Source organism: Bos javanicus, chromosome 17 (genome assembly GCF_032452875.1).
Source record: "Bos javanicus breed banteng chromosome 17, ARS-OSU_banteng_1.0, whole genome shotgun sequence".
Lineage (NCBI taxonomy): Eukaryota > Metazoa > Chordata > Mammalia > Artiodactyla > Bovidae > Bos > Bos javanicus.
The window spans coordinates 13,610,386-13,624,990 of record NC_083884.1 but is presented as its reverse complement, the minus strand read 5'-3'; the positions used below and the strand labels follow the sequence as shown (position 1 = coordinate 13,624,990).

General features: G+C 41.8%; 1 protein-coding gene across 4 annotated transcripts in view; it reads right to left on the bottom strand.

The window, feature by feature from the left end:
- The window catches only part of OTUD4 (OTU deubiquitinase 4), a 42,525-nt gene continuing 27,920 nt past the window's right edge, over positions 1-14,605 (bottom strand). For all 4 annotated transcript variants that reach the window (XM_061384085.1, XM_061384086.1, XM_061384087.1 and 1 more), the window contains 8 exons: positions 12,429-12,591; positions 10,371-10,494; positions 10,016-10,071; positions 9,246-9,326; positions 8,234-8,372; positions 7,417-7,677; positions 6,348-6,388; positions 1-4,994 (listed from right to left, as the gene is read on the bottom strand). In XM_061384085.1, coding sequence (XP_061240069.1) covers positions 3,783-4,994; positions 6,348-6,388; positions 7,417-7,677; positions 8,234-8,372; positions 9,246-9,326; positions 10,016-10,071; positions 10,371-10,494; positions 12,429-12,591 — 2,077 coding nt within the window. In that variant the 3' untranslated portion in view covers positions 1-3,782. The remainder of the gene's footprint in view (positions 4,995-6,347; positions 6,389-7,416; positions 7,678-8,233; positions 8,373-9,245; positions 9,327-10,015; positions 10,072-10,370; positions 10,495-12,428; positions 12,592-14,605) is intronic.

Here is a 14,605-nt window from a genome sequence, read left to right as displayed (position 1 = left end):
TCGAGAGACAAAATTTAATATATGCACACGGTTTTATATATAATGCAGCATCACACCATGTAGGGCATTTACTCTTATTTTATACATTCAGATATGTTTGAAACACTTCTTAAGGCTACAAAACAGAACATAGAAAAATAAACAGGAATATATTCAACACTTACAAAAAGTGATATGATAAAGAATATAAAGTACTATTTTCCTTTCAACACTTCAAAAGATGTATATATACTTTTTTTTTACAAGTAACATCACAAATAATCACATCTTCACATGCTTTAAGTATTATTTGTACTCAGTGTAAGGCTATTATCATTTTTCATACATAAATTTTTTTCTAGCTCTGTAACAATGCAATTTTTTATCCATTCAAGTAAATTCAACCCCAAAGTTGCTGTTTCCCAGCATTAAGACATGCACCCACCCCTCTTGTAGCATTTTCTAAAATTTGTATTTCAGGGGAGAAAAAACCTAAATTAGTGGGAATTCCCAGTCAGTGGGAGAATAAGTGGCTTACACTAACAGCAAAACCTTAGTTCTCTGAAACTGACATACTGGAACTGAGCCATTATTAAGATGTGAAACAACACAATAGCATTTAGACGTTAAATAGGAAGCAAAATACAGTAAACAGAAATAGTGTAGCCAAATATGCATTCTTTTCAGCTACACTAAAATGGACCTTGCTTAGTACCCATAAGTGAAAGACTAAGGTAAAATAAATGAGGCATAAATAAATATTGCTAGTTCTAGGATGGCTGAAAGTTTTCTAAACCAGAAATGGTTAGAAAGGAACTTTATTGCACCAAGTCAATTATAAGCAAGTTTGCAGTTCACAGGCATTATTCAACCTTGAGTCACAAAGGAAACACACTGCAAGAATATAGAGTTGGCATCAAATATGATGACATACCAGTAGGGAAAACCTACTCCGGCCAGGCCCCAGCAGGGTCTGAGCTTAGGTCAGCCATGAAAACGCACACACAGGTTAACAGGGAACAACAGGATGAGGACTACCCAGATGCTAGCATCCTGCCGCCAGTGGGTATGTGGAACAAGAACTGAATCTATATGAGAGGAAATGAAATATACACAATACTAAAAGGAAAGGGGCTGGAATCAAGTTTAGCAAAAGCCAACAAAAATGAGAAGAAGTGAGCTTTGGTCATGCTAAACGTTTGTTCTTCAAAATGTATATGATCGTTAAGAGAGTAAGTTTCATAATTTCCAACTCAAAATACAAATGATTCTCACTTCTAAGCTTTTGCTTTTCTCTGAAACATTTTTATCTCATGTCAACATACTATATAACTCAGTTAAAATGGAGGACAAAACTTTCTTGGCCCTAGTTTGACCTCAGCATAAGGCAAAACCCCTGGACTGATACACTGAAAACCTAAAGGAAAAACAAAACAGACCTTCCTGCAAAGACTGATAATTTTAAAACCTAATAATCAAAAGTCAGAGTTCTTTCTTCTTATTCCAGAGGTCACTGACTAAAGTACCAACTGCTCGAGTTCTCCTTCAGCAGTTTCCACCATGTCCTGGAGGTAAGTATGGGAAACAGGAAGCAACTCGGCATTTCCTTCGGGAACTATAGAGTATTCTGTTACTCAACTGAGGTAAGACAGAGGGACAGTGAAGAGACAAAACAGTATTCTTTCCTATCCAATTTTAAAACATTTCCAGAAGAAACAGAGATCAAATCCCAGTCAAGAAAACAAAGGACACAGGAAAAGAATGAATTTTTTTTGTTTTTTTTTTGGACTCCTGAGATCAAACATACACTGCTGAACTTTTCAATCTTGTCACTATAACTAATGTAATTTTCCTTAAAATGATCAGGTAAGCTAATCTTAAAATCATGAGCTGAAAGTGGAGGACCCTCTCATCTTCTCATTCTATAACAACTGTTGATGGTGACTAAGAAAAAAAATTCTTAAGCAGTACCTTCCCCAGTTATCTGGCTTAGGTGACAACAGAAATTCCTTTCAACAGGTTCTCTCAAGAATCTTTTTCTTTTCCACACAACAATCCCAGTCTACAAATTTCTACCTAGCACCATCATAATAAAATGTTATCTTTCAAAGTGCTCTCTAAAATCCTATGTTACAAAACATCTACACACTAATCACTACTCAAATCAGCAGTTACACAGACATCAGGTAATTAAAACAAAGAGGTAAATAACCATTATTACAGTACAGTGGAGATTCACTGAGCCGAGCTGGCATCCAAACATTCCCGTAGGTTAGCAGAGAACCCAGAAAACTCATCTGCTTCAGTCTGTCAAATTCAAGTGAATTGTATTTGCTTTTAAAGTAATTTGCTAAAAAAAAAAAAATCTACTTTTGGCTAAGTGTACTACACATGGCATGCAGAGAGAAATTACTACATTATTTGCATAGCACTCAAACTTCCTGATCAAAGGAGAACATAAAAAAGCATAGATTTCACATTGATATGTACAAATAAGAAATACAAGCTACAGCAATTTTCTTCCACAGTAACATAGATGAATGAATACTGTGTTAATTCAGAGAATGGAATCTCCTCGAAATGGGAACAGAGTGCAACATGCAGAGGGAACTTCTAAATGAATACTGCAGAGACCAGAAGGAAGCAGGATCAGAGACACATTACCAAAAGGGCAACAAGCTACACGATGCAAAGCAAATCCATAGTCTAGCAGCATCCTCCAGAAAAAGAACTCAAAGTCACAATCATCCTTTTTTGTACAATAGTTCCAGCCGAGACAAATCGAACATGCAAGTGTCAAGTGGTACACATAAACTGATGGTGCAAAAAAGGAAAACGAAACACAGTAACTCTATAGAAACCTATCAGGCTAAAAATTTAACATTTCTTCTCACAAAATATTTAAATCTGTCAGTGCATTAGTGTTAAAGTGGCATTAAAAAACTTCTGCAGTTTTAACAGATGCAGATTATTTTCAAAATGCATAGCATCTACATTTCTTTCGAGTAGGCACCATGATATTTACACCAGTGCTAAGAATTCTTGGTGGGAACAGCCATTTCATTAGATTTCCTATGATTTCTTAAACATCTATTCTTGTATGCAATCTCAAGTTCAACAAATACTCACCAAAATTCAAAAATATACCCTATGAATATTAAAAGAACTATATACAACATTTCTAAGACACAGGTTAATAGGCTGCCTTATGTGTAATATTAAAGAGAAGACATCATTCAAGTTTGACAGATATTGAGATGAAAGGCCTTTGGGTTGGAAGCGTTTCAAAAGACAACAGTGTTTTAGGCTAAGACCTGTTTGAGCCCAGTTTATGACTAAGGCATTGCATAATAAAATATACGTTTCTATTTGGTGCGATGTTATGTTTTGGACTCTATAGTGTGTCGAATGGTGTATTTTGTCACTTTAGTAAACACTACAAAGCACACATTTCCAACATCTGAAATTAAACTTATATAAGGAAAAACAAAAACCAAACACTAAATCTATAATGGTTCATATTAAGCTGTTTATAAAAAATACTTTAACAAACTTATTTCCTACTTTTTATAGGGGCAGTCACCCGATAAATAGACAGGTTTTGTACGCAGAAAAATGGCAACACCAGGAATTCACCTGCCCCCGTGAACACATATCCAAAATCTCCTGTCCAGAATGAGAGTGAAGGTAAAGGGGGAGGGGTGGAGAGAGTTCCAATTTGGGTTTTTATTGGTTTTGTTTTAAAGCCTTCAGAGACATCCCGCCCAAGCAAGGGCTTCCGCTCTAAAACGGCAGCAGCGGCGTCAGGTGTGCTGCCCCCGATGGCCGTCCCCCATCCCCGACCTCCTCCTGTCCCCGCGGTAGGGCCGGCCGCGGGCGTTCCGGTGGTACTGGTAACCCTCGTCGCGGCTCCTGCTCGGCTGCCCCTTCCAGGACTCCTCGCCTCGAGCGTGCGGGTACCCGCCGCGGCCCGAAAAGCCCCAGTCGCTCTTGTACTTCCTACCCCCGAAAGTCTGGTTATAGAACTGCTTGGAGCGACCGCTCCTCAGAATGTGAGACACCTCGTTTTCATCCTCTGAGCTCTCTTCTTTTGGTCTCTGCACCCTGCTGTCCACAGAGTTGGCCCCGCTGACCACATCAGCAGCAGTCTTGGGCTCTTTCCCTTTTTCTGGTTTTTCTTTCAGGCTTGGAATGGTCCTTTTGGGCTCAAGTCCCGCGGGCCCAGCTTCCCTCTCTCTGTTTAGAAGCTGAGCAGGAGCGTGCGCCTCGCCCTCGGCGGCAGGAGGGCCGGGAGCCGCGGCCGGCTCCGCCTTCGGCGTCTGCGAGGAGCGCTCAGCCCGGCCGTCTGACTTGCTCGCGCCGGCTTCAGGGGGAGCATGGGGGTCCTCGCCCCCGGCCTCGGGAAACTCCTCTGCTGCTGACACGGAAGCACACTCTTTAGAGAGATCCAGGTTTTCCAGGGGCAGATCCAATTCTCCTTTCTCATCGGAGGGCAGAACGATATTCTGCCTCATGACTGGATTCTCGATGAATCCCTGAAAAGGGTACCCATACCAAACATGAGGAAAGAAAGGCGGTGCGATGGGGACCGGGCCTAAGAATGGGTTCGGGCCAAAGGACGGCTGCGGGAACATGTTCTTGCCGCTCAGCGACTCCTCATAGTCGGCGTGAAGGAGCTGCCCCGCATTCTCCGATTCTAGGTCCGCCGGGTAGGACAGCTGTCCGTGACTGTCAGACACCTGAGACGGAGGCATGACCAGGGGAGAGGAAAACGCGGGCGGCCCCATCTCTGCCTGTGGCATCTGGCCGTTCACGCTGCCTTCGGGCTCCATGGGGAAGTGTGCATCTGGACACGTACAGTCACTCTCGTTCTGAGCAGAAGGAGCTTCTTGGAACCAGGGGTTTTGAGGATACATAGGGACAGGGACCTTTGGGTACATCCTGCAGGCCGCCAGGTAAGCCTGGTGCAGAGGGTACAGGTAAGAATGTGGGGCCCACATAGGACAACTATATGCCTGAAAGAGACAAAAAAAAACAGTAAGATAAACTACATGGCAGGGGGTTTGCAGGGGGAGAAGTTTGAGTGGGCTCAAGATAAGTTTCTCACGTCTGCAAAGACCAAAGACGAGAGCCCTCTGACACACAGCATGCAGAGGAATCACCAAAATAAGTCACTGCCAAAAGACTGCATTCCTTGTTCCTGGCCTGAAATCAACTCACAGCCCTGATACAGAGGTTTGACCGGAGACAGTAATGAGCCTACCCACAGACTACTGTGATCAATAATTCCACCCTGTAGACCTAACTGCACAGAAGGAATCTGGGGTGACAGAGATCTCAAAAACCACCAGCAGCAATCAAGCCTCCAATTTCCAACATCTTTGGAACGACCTCCACTCATGTTCTGGCCCTACCACTAACTCAGTATGTGACCCCATTAGCCAACTAGCTACCTAGACTGGACAGGTTCTATCATTAAAAATGCTGGTACAGAAGTAGGTGATCCCCAACATTTGGACTCCATGGTTATAGAAGCCCCCAGAGCAATCCAACTGCAAGGACTAAATTTAGACCTCTAGTCAGGTAAGGCTAAATAATGAAATGAAATACTCCAAATTGTTGCCCGGCAAAAGGTTCAGCCTAAACAACAAAACAAAGAAAAACTTACCAGATTACTGGCTAATTAATCAATTAGCTGTACAGCCAACATTAACTAGAGAAATATAAACTAGGCAATGAATGTAGTAGATGGAGAAATTAATCAAGCCTGTTTTTATGAACTGGTCTGTAGGCCATGATAGCACTTCATGTTTTAACCATCCAGAACCCACAGAAACGAATCCGGACAGGAGATAACACTACACTGACAAGAACAGAGCCCTCCAGCTCTTTCTAAGACGAGCCATCTCCAGGCTGACCACCTCCTGCAGGAACCTCTGCTCTGCCAGGGAGCCCTGCCTTCCACGGCTGGCTTCCTCTCAGCCTTTCAACGACTGAGGCAGGGAAAAAGAGCACCACCCCATTCCACAAATGCAAACAGGCAGGCTCCGACGCACTCCAGAACTCGCCCAGGGCCGAAGTGCAGATCTCTCACCTAACTCAAGAAGCGCTTCCGCTAGGCTGGTTCCCAAACACACTCTCAGGGTTAAATCACTGTCAATCAAAAGGAAAAGCGGGCAAATGGCGGAGCCTCAATCACCACCAAAAACAAACTGTAAGGCACTGAAAATGCCAGTTCTTAAAATAATAAGATTAAGGAAGCCTTAGGTTATTGACCAACAGGTTAGAATTAGTAATTTAAAACAGTATTAAAAAAAAAAAAGACAGTATTAACTTAAAATAACTTTAAAATGATAAAATGTAAATACCTTTACACCAAGATTGAAGAAGAATCGAAGAATGTTCTTATCTGAAAATAAGCAACATCAACACTAAAATTATACATTCACAAAAAGCTTTTTCTCATTATCCTCAAATGATACACAGTTCTAAGGACAATGGTGCCTACTTGAACTGTTTTCTCTCACCTGTAATACAAAACATGAATTAAAAATTATAACCAAAACCAGGCTCCATTACTGTAGGGTGATTCCAGGTTCAACACACTTTTTCTACTCTAACATGCAAGTCCCAAAATGGCTTAAACTGAGATTTTTATGACTAAAAACAAATCTGTACAAAGAAAACCCACATGTTCACTGCATTTTTTTTCAACTTCTCTGTGGGATTTAAAACATCATGAAATAAAAATGTTGGGGGATAAGAGTAAAAATCAACATAAAACTCATTAACAAGATTAGTAGGATAACACTAGCTCGGGTATTCATTTAACATTAGCCAGTTACCCACAGAGTCAAACATCAAACCGTTGACTAATAAAATTATCTACAACTATCCAGGCAAAGAGCAGTCACTGCATTACTCTCTCAGTTTTGCAGTTAGGAAAGTTCACAAACTAATCTCTGTAGAAAACAGAACAAATTTAAAAAGAATTCCTGTAAAATATATACACATATATATATATACATGATTGCATGCAGTACTATAATGACAGCTATTATGTGTTATACTCATTTCTTATAATTGTTTCATGGACATAAAAAGAATAGTTCCAAACACCAAACCACTGATATGAAAAACTCAGTAATGTTTAGTTGTCTAGTTAGTAACACTATTAAGGCTTAATTCAAAACGGATTCAGGCTTTTTGCAAACATGATGGGGGATGCTGCAGTTACTAAATGTATAAAAACATATCCCATCATAGAGAAGCTGAAACAAGAATGAGTGACGGACAGACAGCCGCACCTCTGCTGTCCTCCCCAAGCCAAATCCTCCAGCTTACTCGGCAACCTGACCTCTGTCCTCAGAATTCTCACTGAACTCACAGTAGTACTTGATAAATAAAATTAACCTGAACCTGGGAGGAGGTGCTCACCTTTAGGCAGGTCCTCCCCTGTGTGACACAGTGAATAAGGTGGTGCGATGGCTCGATCTCCCTTTTCGTTACAAGGAAACCCAGGATACAGTGGGTCCTGGTAAAGGCTCAATGTCTGAGGCAAAGGCATCAAGGGCTGGTTCACGGCCTGTATTGACACAGGAACTGGAGACGGTGTCAAATGAGCTTGGGACACAGCAGAATCAGGTCCGGTAGTCAGAGTCTGTGTCACTGACAAGACAGGAATTTGGGCAGGGACACCTACGAAAGAAAGGGAAAGGAATCAAAAGCTATGAAGAGGTAAAAGATAATTCTCCTCTGCAAATAAAAGGTAACGTTAGGCTAAAAGGTAAGGAATGCCGTCTCATTACACAGCTGGGAAAACAGCATGCGCTTAAGCAATCTAAAGAAGTACTTATGTCAACCAAGCACCCTCCTGGCCATGCAGGAGGAAATGAGGACAAAAAACCGGCTCTGGGCCAGTAACAGCTCTTACACACACACGTAAGACACACAGCCTGTGTCTCGTGGGGCCATAAGGAGCTGAGGGGGTTGGAGGGGACTGAGAACTGCACTGCCAGCACCAGCAACCACAGCTCACAGGCCTTGCTCCCGAGACCGTGAGGGCGGGTCTTCAATGAGCACCACATGAACCCCGCCCTCCACCACGGGAAGCAGAGCAGCACGGAGGACCACAGAAAGTTCTGAGGCTCCGTGCACCTGACCCTGCTCTGAGGTCAAGCTCACACACAAGAATGTCAAGACTTGGAGGACTTTTGCTGGTTGGTTCCATCAACTTTTAAAAATGTTATCTAACCTGTTGGTCCAAACGTTGTAGGTTCGCTCGGCCAGGCGGGCACAGTGGCTGGTAAGGAAGGCACCGCAGGAGTTAGATGTACCTCTGGAGAAACTAGAAGGGGAGCTGGATTTGACAGAGACACATGTTCTGCTGGCTTCTTCAAGAAGAAGGGGTGCAAAAAGACAAGAGTTCATTGTGCTTAACACTAATTCATCCACCGAATGCATCATGAGTTGCCTGCCTCTTACACAGCTGCAGTTTCTACATAAATGGTCTTTCTTCTGGTCTTCGAAATGAAAGGAAAAACACAGGTGCTAAAAATCCCATACTAACAAATTTGATCCAGTGACTGCCCACCAAAAGTCACAGAAGTCACCAGTGGGGTTAGAAACAAACTATAAAGCAACTTGAACCAAATGCTTTAAGGCAAAGACGCAAAGTCATTGAAATCACCCTGCAATTCATGAGTCTAGAACAGCTCCTCACACAAAGAGCTAACATAAAATCATACGCTTTCTACACAACATGAAGGATGTTAACTGAAAGACACAGAATAAGAACTTTCTCTACTCCTGTATTAGACCAAGAACCAAAACAATCTGTTAGAACTCAGGTTCTTTCACCATTAAATCTGTAAGCTGGCAGTACTGCCCTTTAGACATGTCCTTTCTAATCTCTTCAATCATTACATTCCTTCCCTTCTATGACATAATTGGTAAGCATGCAGAAATGTCTCTTTAAGTTCTGAAAGAAAACAAATTTCCCTTCAAAAATCTTATTTTCAAGCCAACTCATCACAAAGGCTCATCACAACATAAAGTACCAGATAAAAACTTATTCAAATTCAATTCAGAAGAATGGTTTCTATGTCCAGAAAACTTTCCATTGAGACCACTCCAGACTAACCAAGAACAGAATTAGAGAAAAATTGTAATTGGATTCCAATTATGATCTATTAATAAATTCTCCCATTTCCTATTATTTTCTATTTTTAAATAGCATTCAATGTCAAATGCAACAATGTACTTACTTGCTCTGTAGGAGGTGGGCACTCTAATTTCTTTGATTTTGATGGTGATGAAATTCTTGCACACTTATCATTGCTAATATTCTTTGGAAGCAAAAAAAAAAGGGGGTGAGGGGGATCATTATCTATTTCAAACACCCACATTCTGGGATAACTGTGCTACCTTTATAGCTCACCTACGTGCACCTGACTGAATCCTCTAACAACTGAGTATTTTTTTCAATTGTATCTGGTCTTCAACAGGTAGCTAATTTTGCCTGAATGTCTTTATTACATCAAACTATATGGCAGTTTTTACCTTGGGCATGGTTCCAAAACAGCATTTTCCCCTCAAAAATCTGTAATACTATGGAGTAATGGAAAGTAAAGGTCATCATAATGTACCATAGAAGAAATGGTTATAATTTGTGAGTGTATCAATTTTCCTCAAGCATTGTAACTTTCTCCCAATTTTTTTTCTACTTCCGTAATACTTTGTTACAGCTTCCCTGATGGCTCAGTAGTAGACAATCTGCTTGTTGATGTCGAACCCCCTGGATTTGGAAGATCCCCCAGAGAAGGAAATGGCAACCCACTCCAGTATTCTTGCCTGGGAAATCCCATGGACGGAGGAGCCTGATGGGCTACAGTCCTTGGGGTCGCAAAAGAGCTGGACACGACTTAGTGACTAAACACCACTTGTTATAAAATGATGAAAACATCTCCATCTTTTTCTGCACTACCACAGTGTTAAGGAAGAAGAAAAAGATGCAATCAGTATTTAAAACATTTACCTCCAATGTGCCTGGCTCAGGTTTTTTATCCAAGGAAATATGTCCATGGACAGAGTCTATAACAGATCAAGATAAAAGAGACAGCATCAGCCACTAGTCAGGTGTGAAGACAGAACAACAAAACATGGAGACAGAGAAAGCTGGAAGTGCCAGGTTAACCATGATCAGTCAGCGAGTAATAGTCTCCACAATTATACACCATGCTTTACCTAGCTTGAGTCAAGGCTTCTCTGCAACAGTGAGATGCGACAGTACATTGCTCAATCATTAAAAACTAAGAGTTCTTTTCCCCATGCCTGACTTTAGGCCAGAAACAGATCTCCAGCATCTGCTTTCCAATGATGAAATAACATGCCTTTATCTTTCCGTTCTTCGGTGTCCATTCTCCGCCTGCTTCCTTTTCGATCGCTTCCATGGGACGATTTTCTCTGGACGCCTGGGTTGCTACTCTGAGAAGCTGACTGGCTGACTGATGAACTCTTAAACAAAACCCAACACTTTGTGTTAAAAGATTTACTCACAAGTATACAAACAGAAGTCTTGTAATTAATCTTACTGTTCACACATCTGACTAAAAATCTCAAAATTCATCACCTTATATCTGTAAACTTCCCAGCCCACAAAAAAAAAATACAACCTAGGGTTCATATTAAATACTCTACAGTAACTGGCTTATTAATAAGCCAAAGGCTGAGGCAGTCAGACGCTTGGCCTAGTAGTTAAGACTTCTTCACATGCCCACATTTCAAGAAGCCACTGGGACCGAACCTTTACTATGCAACTTACATTTCCATTCTCTGCACAAAGAATAGCACCCTTCACACCAACCTTCAAAAGCAGCACTGCAGAGCCACAGTCCTTTGGGGAAGTTGGAGGGGGGCACCCCAAGGGCAAGGGGCAGATACAGTCACTAGGACTCTTCTCACTAAAATGCCACTGACTGTCAGCAAACCCCTCCAAGCCCTGCATGAGCTCCAGCTTCTAACTGGTGAAGCACAGGGACTGGAGTAAGTCTGGCTTTTCAGCTCAGTTACCACTGAAGGCCTCTGCTCCCCTAGGATCTCTGAGGAAATACCACACACAGCTAAGAAGAGATCTCAGCCTTCAGTGGCAGGCATTTTCTAGAAGAAAACCTGAGTCACTATCAAGTCCAAGACAGGATCAAAAGACTGTTTAAACACAGTAAGTATAAAGACCTCATTTTAACAATCAAAACATTTCACCATCTATTCCCACATTATAGTAGTTCTCACCATTCACTAACTGAAAGACAAAAAGCTGTGAGTAGAAGCTTAAAAGATCGGTAGTTTTGTATTATCTAAATATTATGGAAAATAACATATCACAGAGATAAACTACACAGAATAGAGATGATGCCTAATTCAAATGTGAATTTGGGCACGTCTTCCAACGATTCCTAAACTCCAATCCCTGTGCCAGCCTGAACTATTCTACTCCAGGTGAGCTGGTCTCAGCTCAGCCTCTCCACCTCTTTAAGAATTCCAGAGGCCAGAAAACAATGTGTGGCGCTTTACTGTTTTATATTGCTATAAATATACATACCAAGAGATAATATACATACACATATACACATACATATATATCCTATAAGGTAGCTTCTATAACATTCCATTTTGCTTGTTTATTCCACTGTTAAGAAGTGTTCCAACCACAGCTCATGTGCCTCCCAGGTGCTCACAGCTGCGTCACAAGTCACTTAGTGCCACTCATCACTATGTCAGACCACAGGCTCAGGGAGCCCGGTGCCCCCACACTCAAGCAGCTACCCTGCCCCCGTGTGCCAATGACCTTCCTCACACAGCATTTACTGTTTCCCCTTCTGACTCCCTCAAAAGAATTAAGACACTTAAAGGCAGAGAACGTTTGCCTCTTGTCTCATCAAGAAGCACCCGTCACAGCTCAGCATCTGACACAGGAAGCAACGGCGAAGCCACAGGGTTGCACCCACCACCATCTCTAGCACTGACTGCTCTGAACCACAGCTCTCATCTGTATGTACCAGGTTTTTCTTAATAGGTCCTGGGTATGTTTAATAAGGAACACTGAAAAGAATGTCCCAAATTTACAGAAGTATCCTGTTGACTAAATCATACACCTCCACGGCTTAGGGTAAGTCACTGGCTTTGGCTAGCAAAAACAAACAAGCTTCAGTTCAAAACAAAATACTCAACTTGAAGTCAGATAAACAATCAACTCATCTCAACTCTGCCACCAACTAGAAATATCTTTAGACCTCATTTGCCTCATGAGGAAGGGAGGCTACGTCATCTCCAAGGTAACCGTCAGTGTAAAAATGATTCATCTACCATTAGAAACTATGGCTGAGTACAAAAACTGGACTGAGGAGAGACTTCTGAAGGGTAACTTTTCCAATTCCTTTTTATATACATACAGAAAGGGCTGGGAAAGCCTGTTCATCTCTGTTCTGAATCTCATAGAGTAAGCGAGACTCTTCTATAGCTTGCTTCTCTCTGCGCTCTTCTGGAGAGAGGCCGAAATAGTTAGGTTCTCGAGTCGTGGCATCAAAATCCTCAGCTCTCTCACGATCAGGTTTTCTGTCAAATAAGACATTCTTGGATGAAAAAAAGACAATGTATTGTGTACCTAAAATAATCTAAAATAACATTTTTAGCAATACAAATATTTGCTATCTTAGCTACACTGTGACATTACAGAACTCTTAGCTGCCTGATTTAAAATGTTTAGCAAGAGGAAGCACCTGAATTATTCGGATTTCAGAGTCAAGATGACAAACTTACAATGCAGGAAAAGAAAAATATAACTCACTTCCAAATGATACACATTATCACAGATTTTTCTTCTCAATGGAACATAAATATAAGCATTGTATCTTTTCTTTATGCCATATTCCAATATTTTCATAAGACTTCTCTTTCAAAGGAAAGGGAAAGTTACTAGTTTAGACCTCAAAAGCATTCTCATTTTCTATTCTAAGTAAAGGACAATATTAAAAGAAACACCAGGACCACCTTCCTGCTTCTTAATGACACTATCCAGAGAAGATGAAAGCTGGGGGAAAAACGCACGAGGCGAGATACTAATTGTACTGCTGTCATTTCAACATAACTTTGGTCAAAGGAGGAGATGACAAAAGTTCATGAATAGAGTCGAGTAGCCCATAACATGACTCTAACATTTCACTATTACAGGCAATATGAGTACTATTTCTTCTACGTCTAACGGTTTCACAACAGTGGGAAATGAAAATCCAAAGCCTACAAGAAAAATCTGTGAAGAGATACCATCTCCCTAAAAAGAGTGGGAAGGATACAGCTGATAGCATCTGATTCTTTTCCTCTGAAAGAAAGAAAGGCCATTTCATGTCCTCAGTCCCACTTAAAACCACATCCTAACTCCAACGGAGCGGATGTTAACCCCAGGGTCCTAGGGGAAAAAACAGGAGCATCTTAGACCGGTCCTTCTCAAACCCCCGTGGTGAAAGACTCCGCAGACGGCTCAGCGACGGCCGGGAGCTTCCGCACAATCAACACGTGCTAACCGCTGTGCGCGCCTCCTCAGCGAGGCGCCAGCCGCCCCGCCCACCAGCCCACAGCACCAGCCCGCCCCAGGGCCGAGCTGGAGGGGAACGCCCAGCCCGCGTGTCGATCACGCTCAGCACCTGCGTACTGAAAGCCCACAGAGCAATCCCACTGGTTTCTGTTAGACTCTGTTTTCTTCTCAAAAGAAAGAGAGAATATCAATGAGAAAGAAATTTTAAAAGAGTGAGAGGTCACAAGGTCTCATGTCCAACGTCACTCGTCTTTTATTCTATAATGAGAATTCCAAATTACTGTTAAATATTAGAAATAACGTCAAGATGAATTCTAATGAACATTAAATCGAGTATTTAGCTATAAAATTCTAAATTTTGACTGTAATTTTTAAAATCTTACTTTATTCAATCGTCTGCAGTCTCTAAATTTAATACATTAGCAAAATTCATTCTCACACCTACATCCGTGAAGGCTTACTCACTGCAAATACAAGTGGGTTCCTACACCATCAATCACAATGTCAAAAATTCTCCCGTTTCATATCTACGCACTATCCACTGCCTGCTGCCATCAAGTGTTTTTATACACCAAGTAATGTATGCCTGACATAAACAAGAAAAGGACAACACCTGTAGGATCACTCAAAGTCCTACCAGACTGGATAAACCACTAGAAAACACACTGGATAAAAATCCAGTTTGTGGTAAACAAAAGTGCATTTAAGCCAGCCATTCGGTAGTCTCTGTATTTACTCCTCTTAGGTATTCTGCCTGTAGTGAGGAAGACTTCAGATGCTAGTGGAGTCTGGTCAGTGTCCACATGTCAGACCTAAGCCACAACTAGGCAATTAAGGGCATCAGTTTCATCTTTTGGGGGGGGGTAACCCACCACGGGCCCCCATTGCTCCTTCCCAGCATCACTGGATATGCCAAGAATGCAAGGCCCTGATTACTCTGTAATCAGGTCATTTCTCAGGGCTGTGTATGTACTGACCACCCTTGAGACATGAGGTAATTCTTTATGATTGATTTTTAATCATTTGTTCTCATTAGAA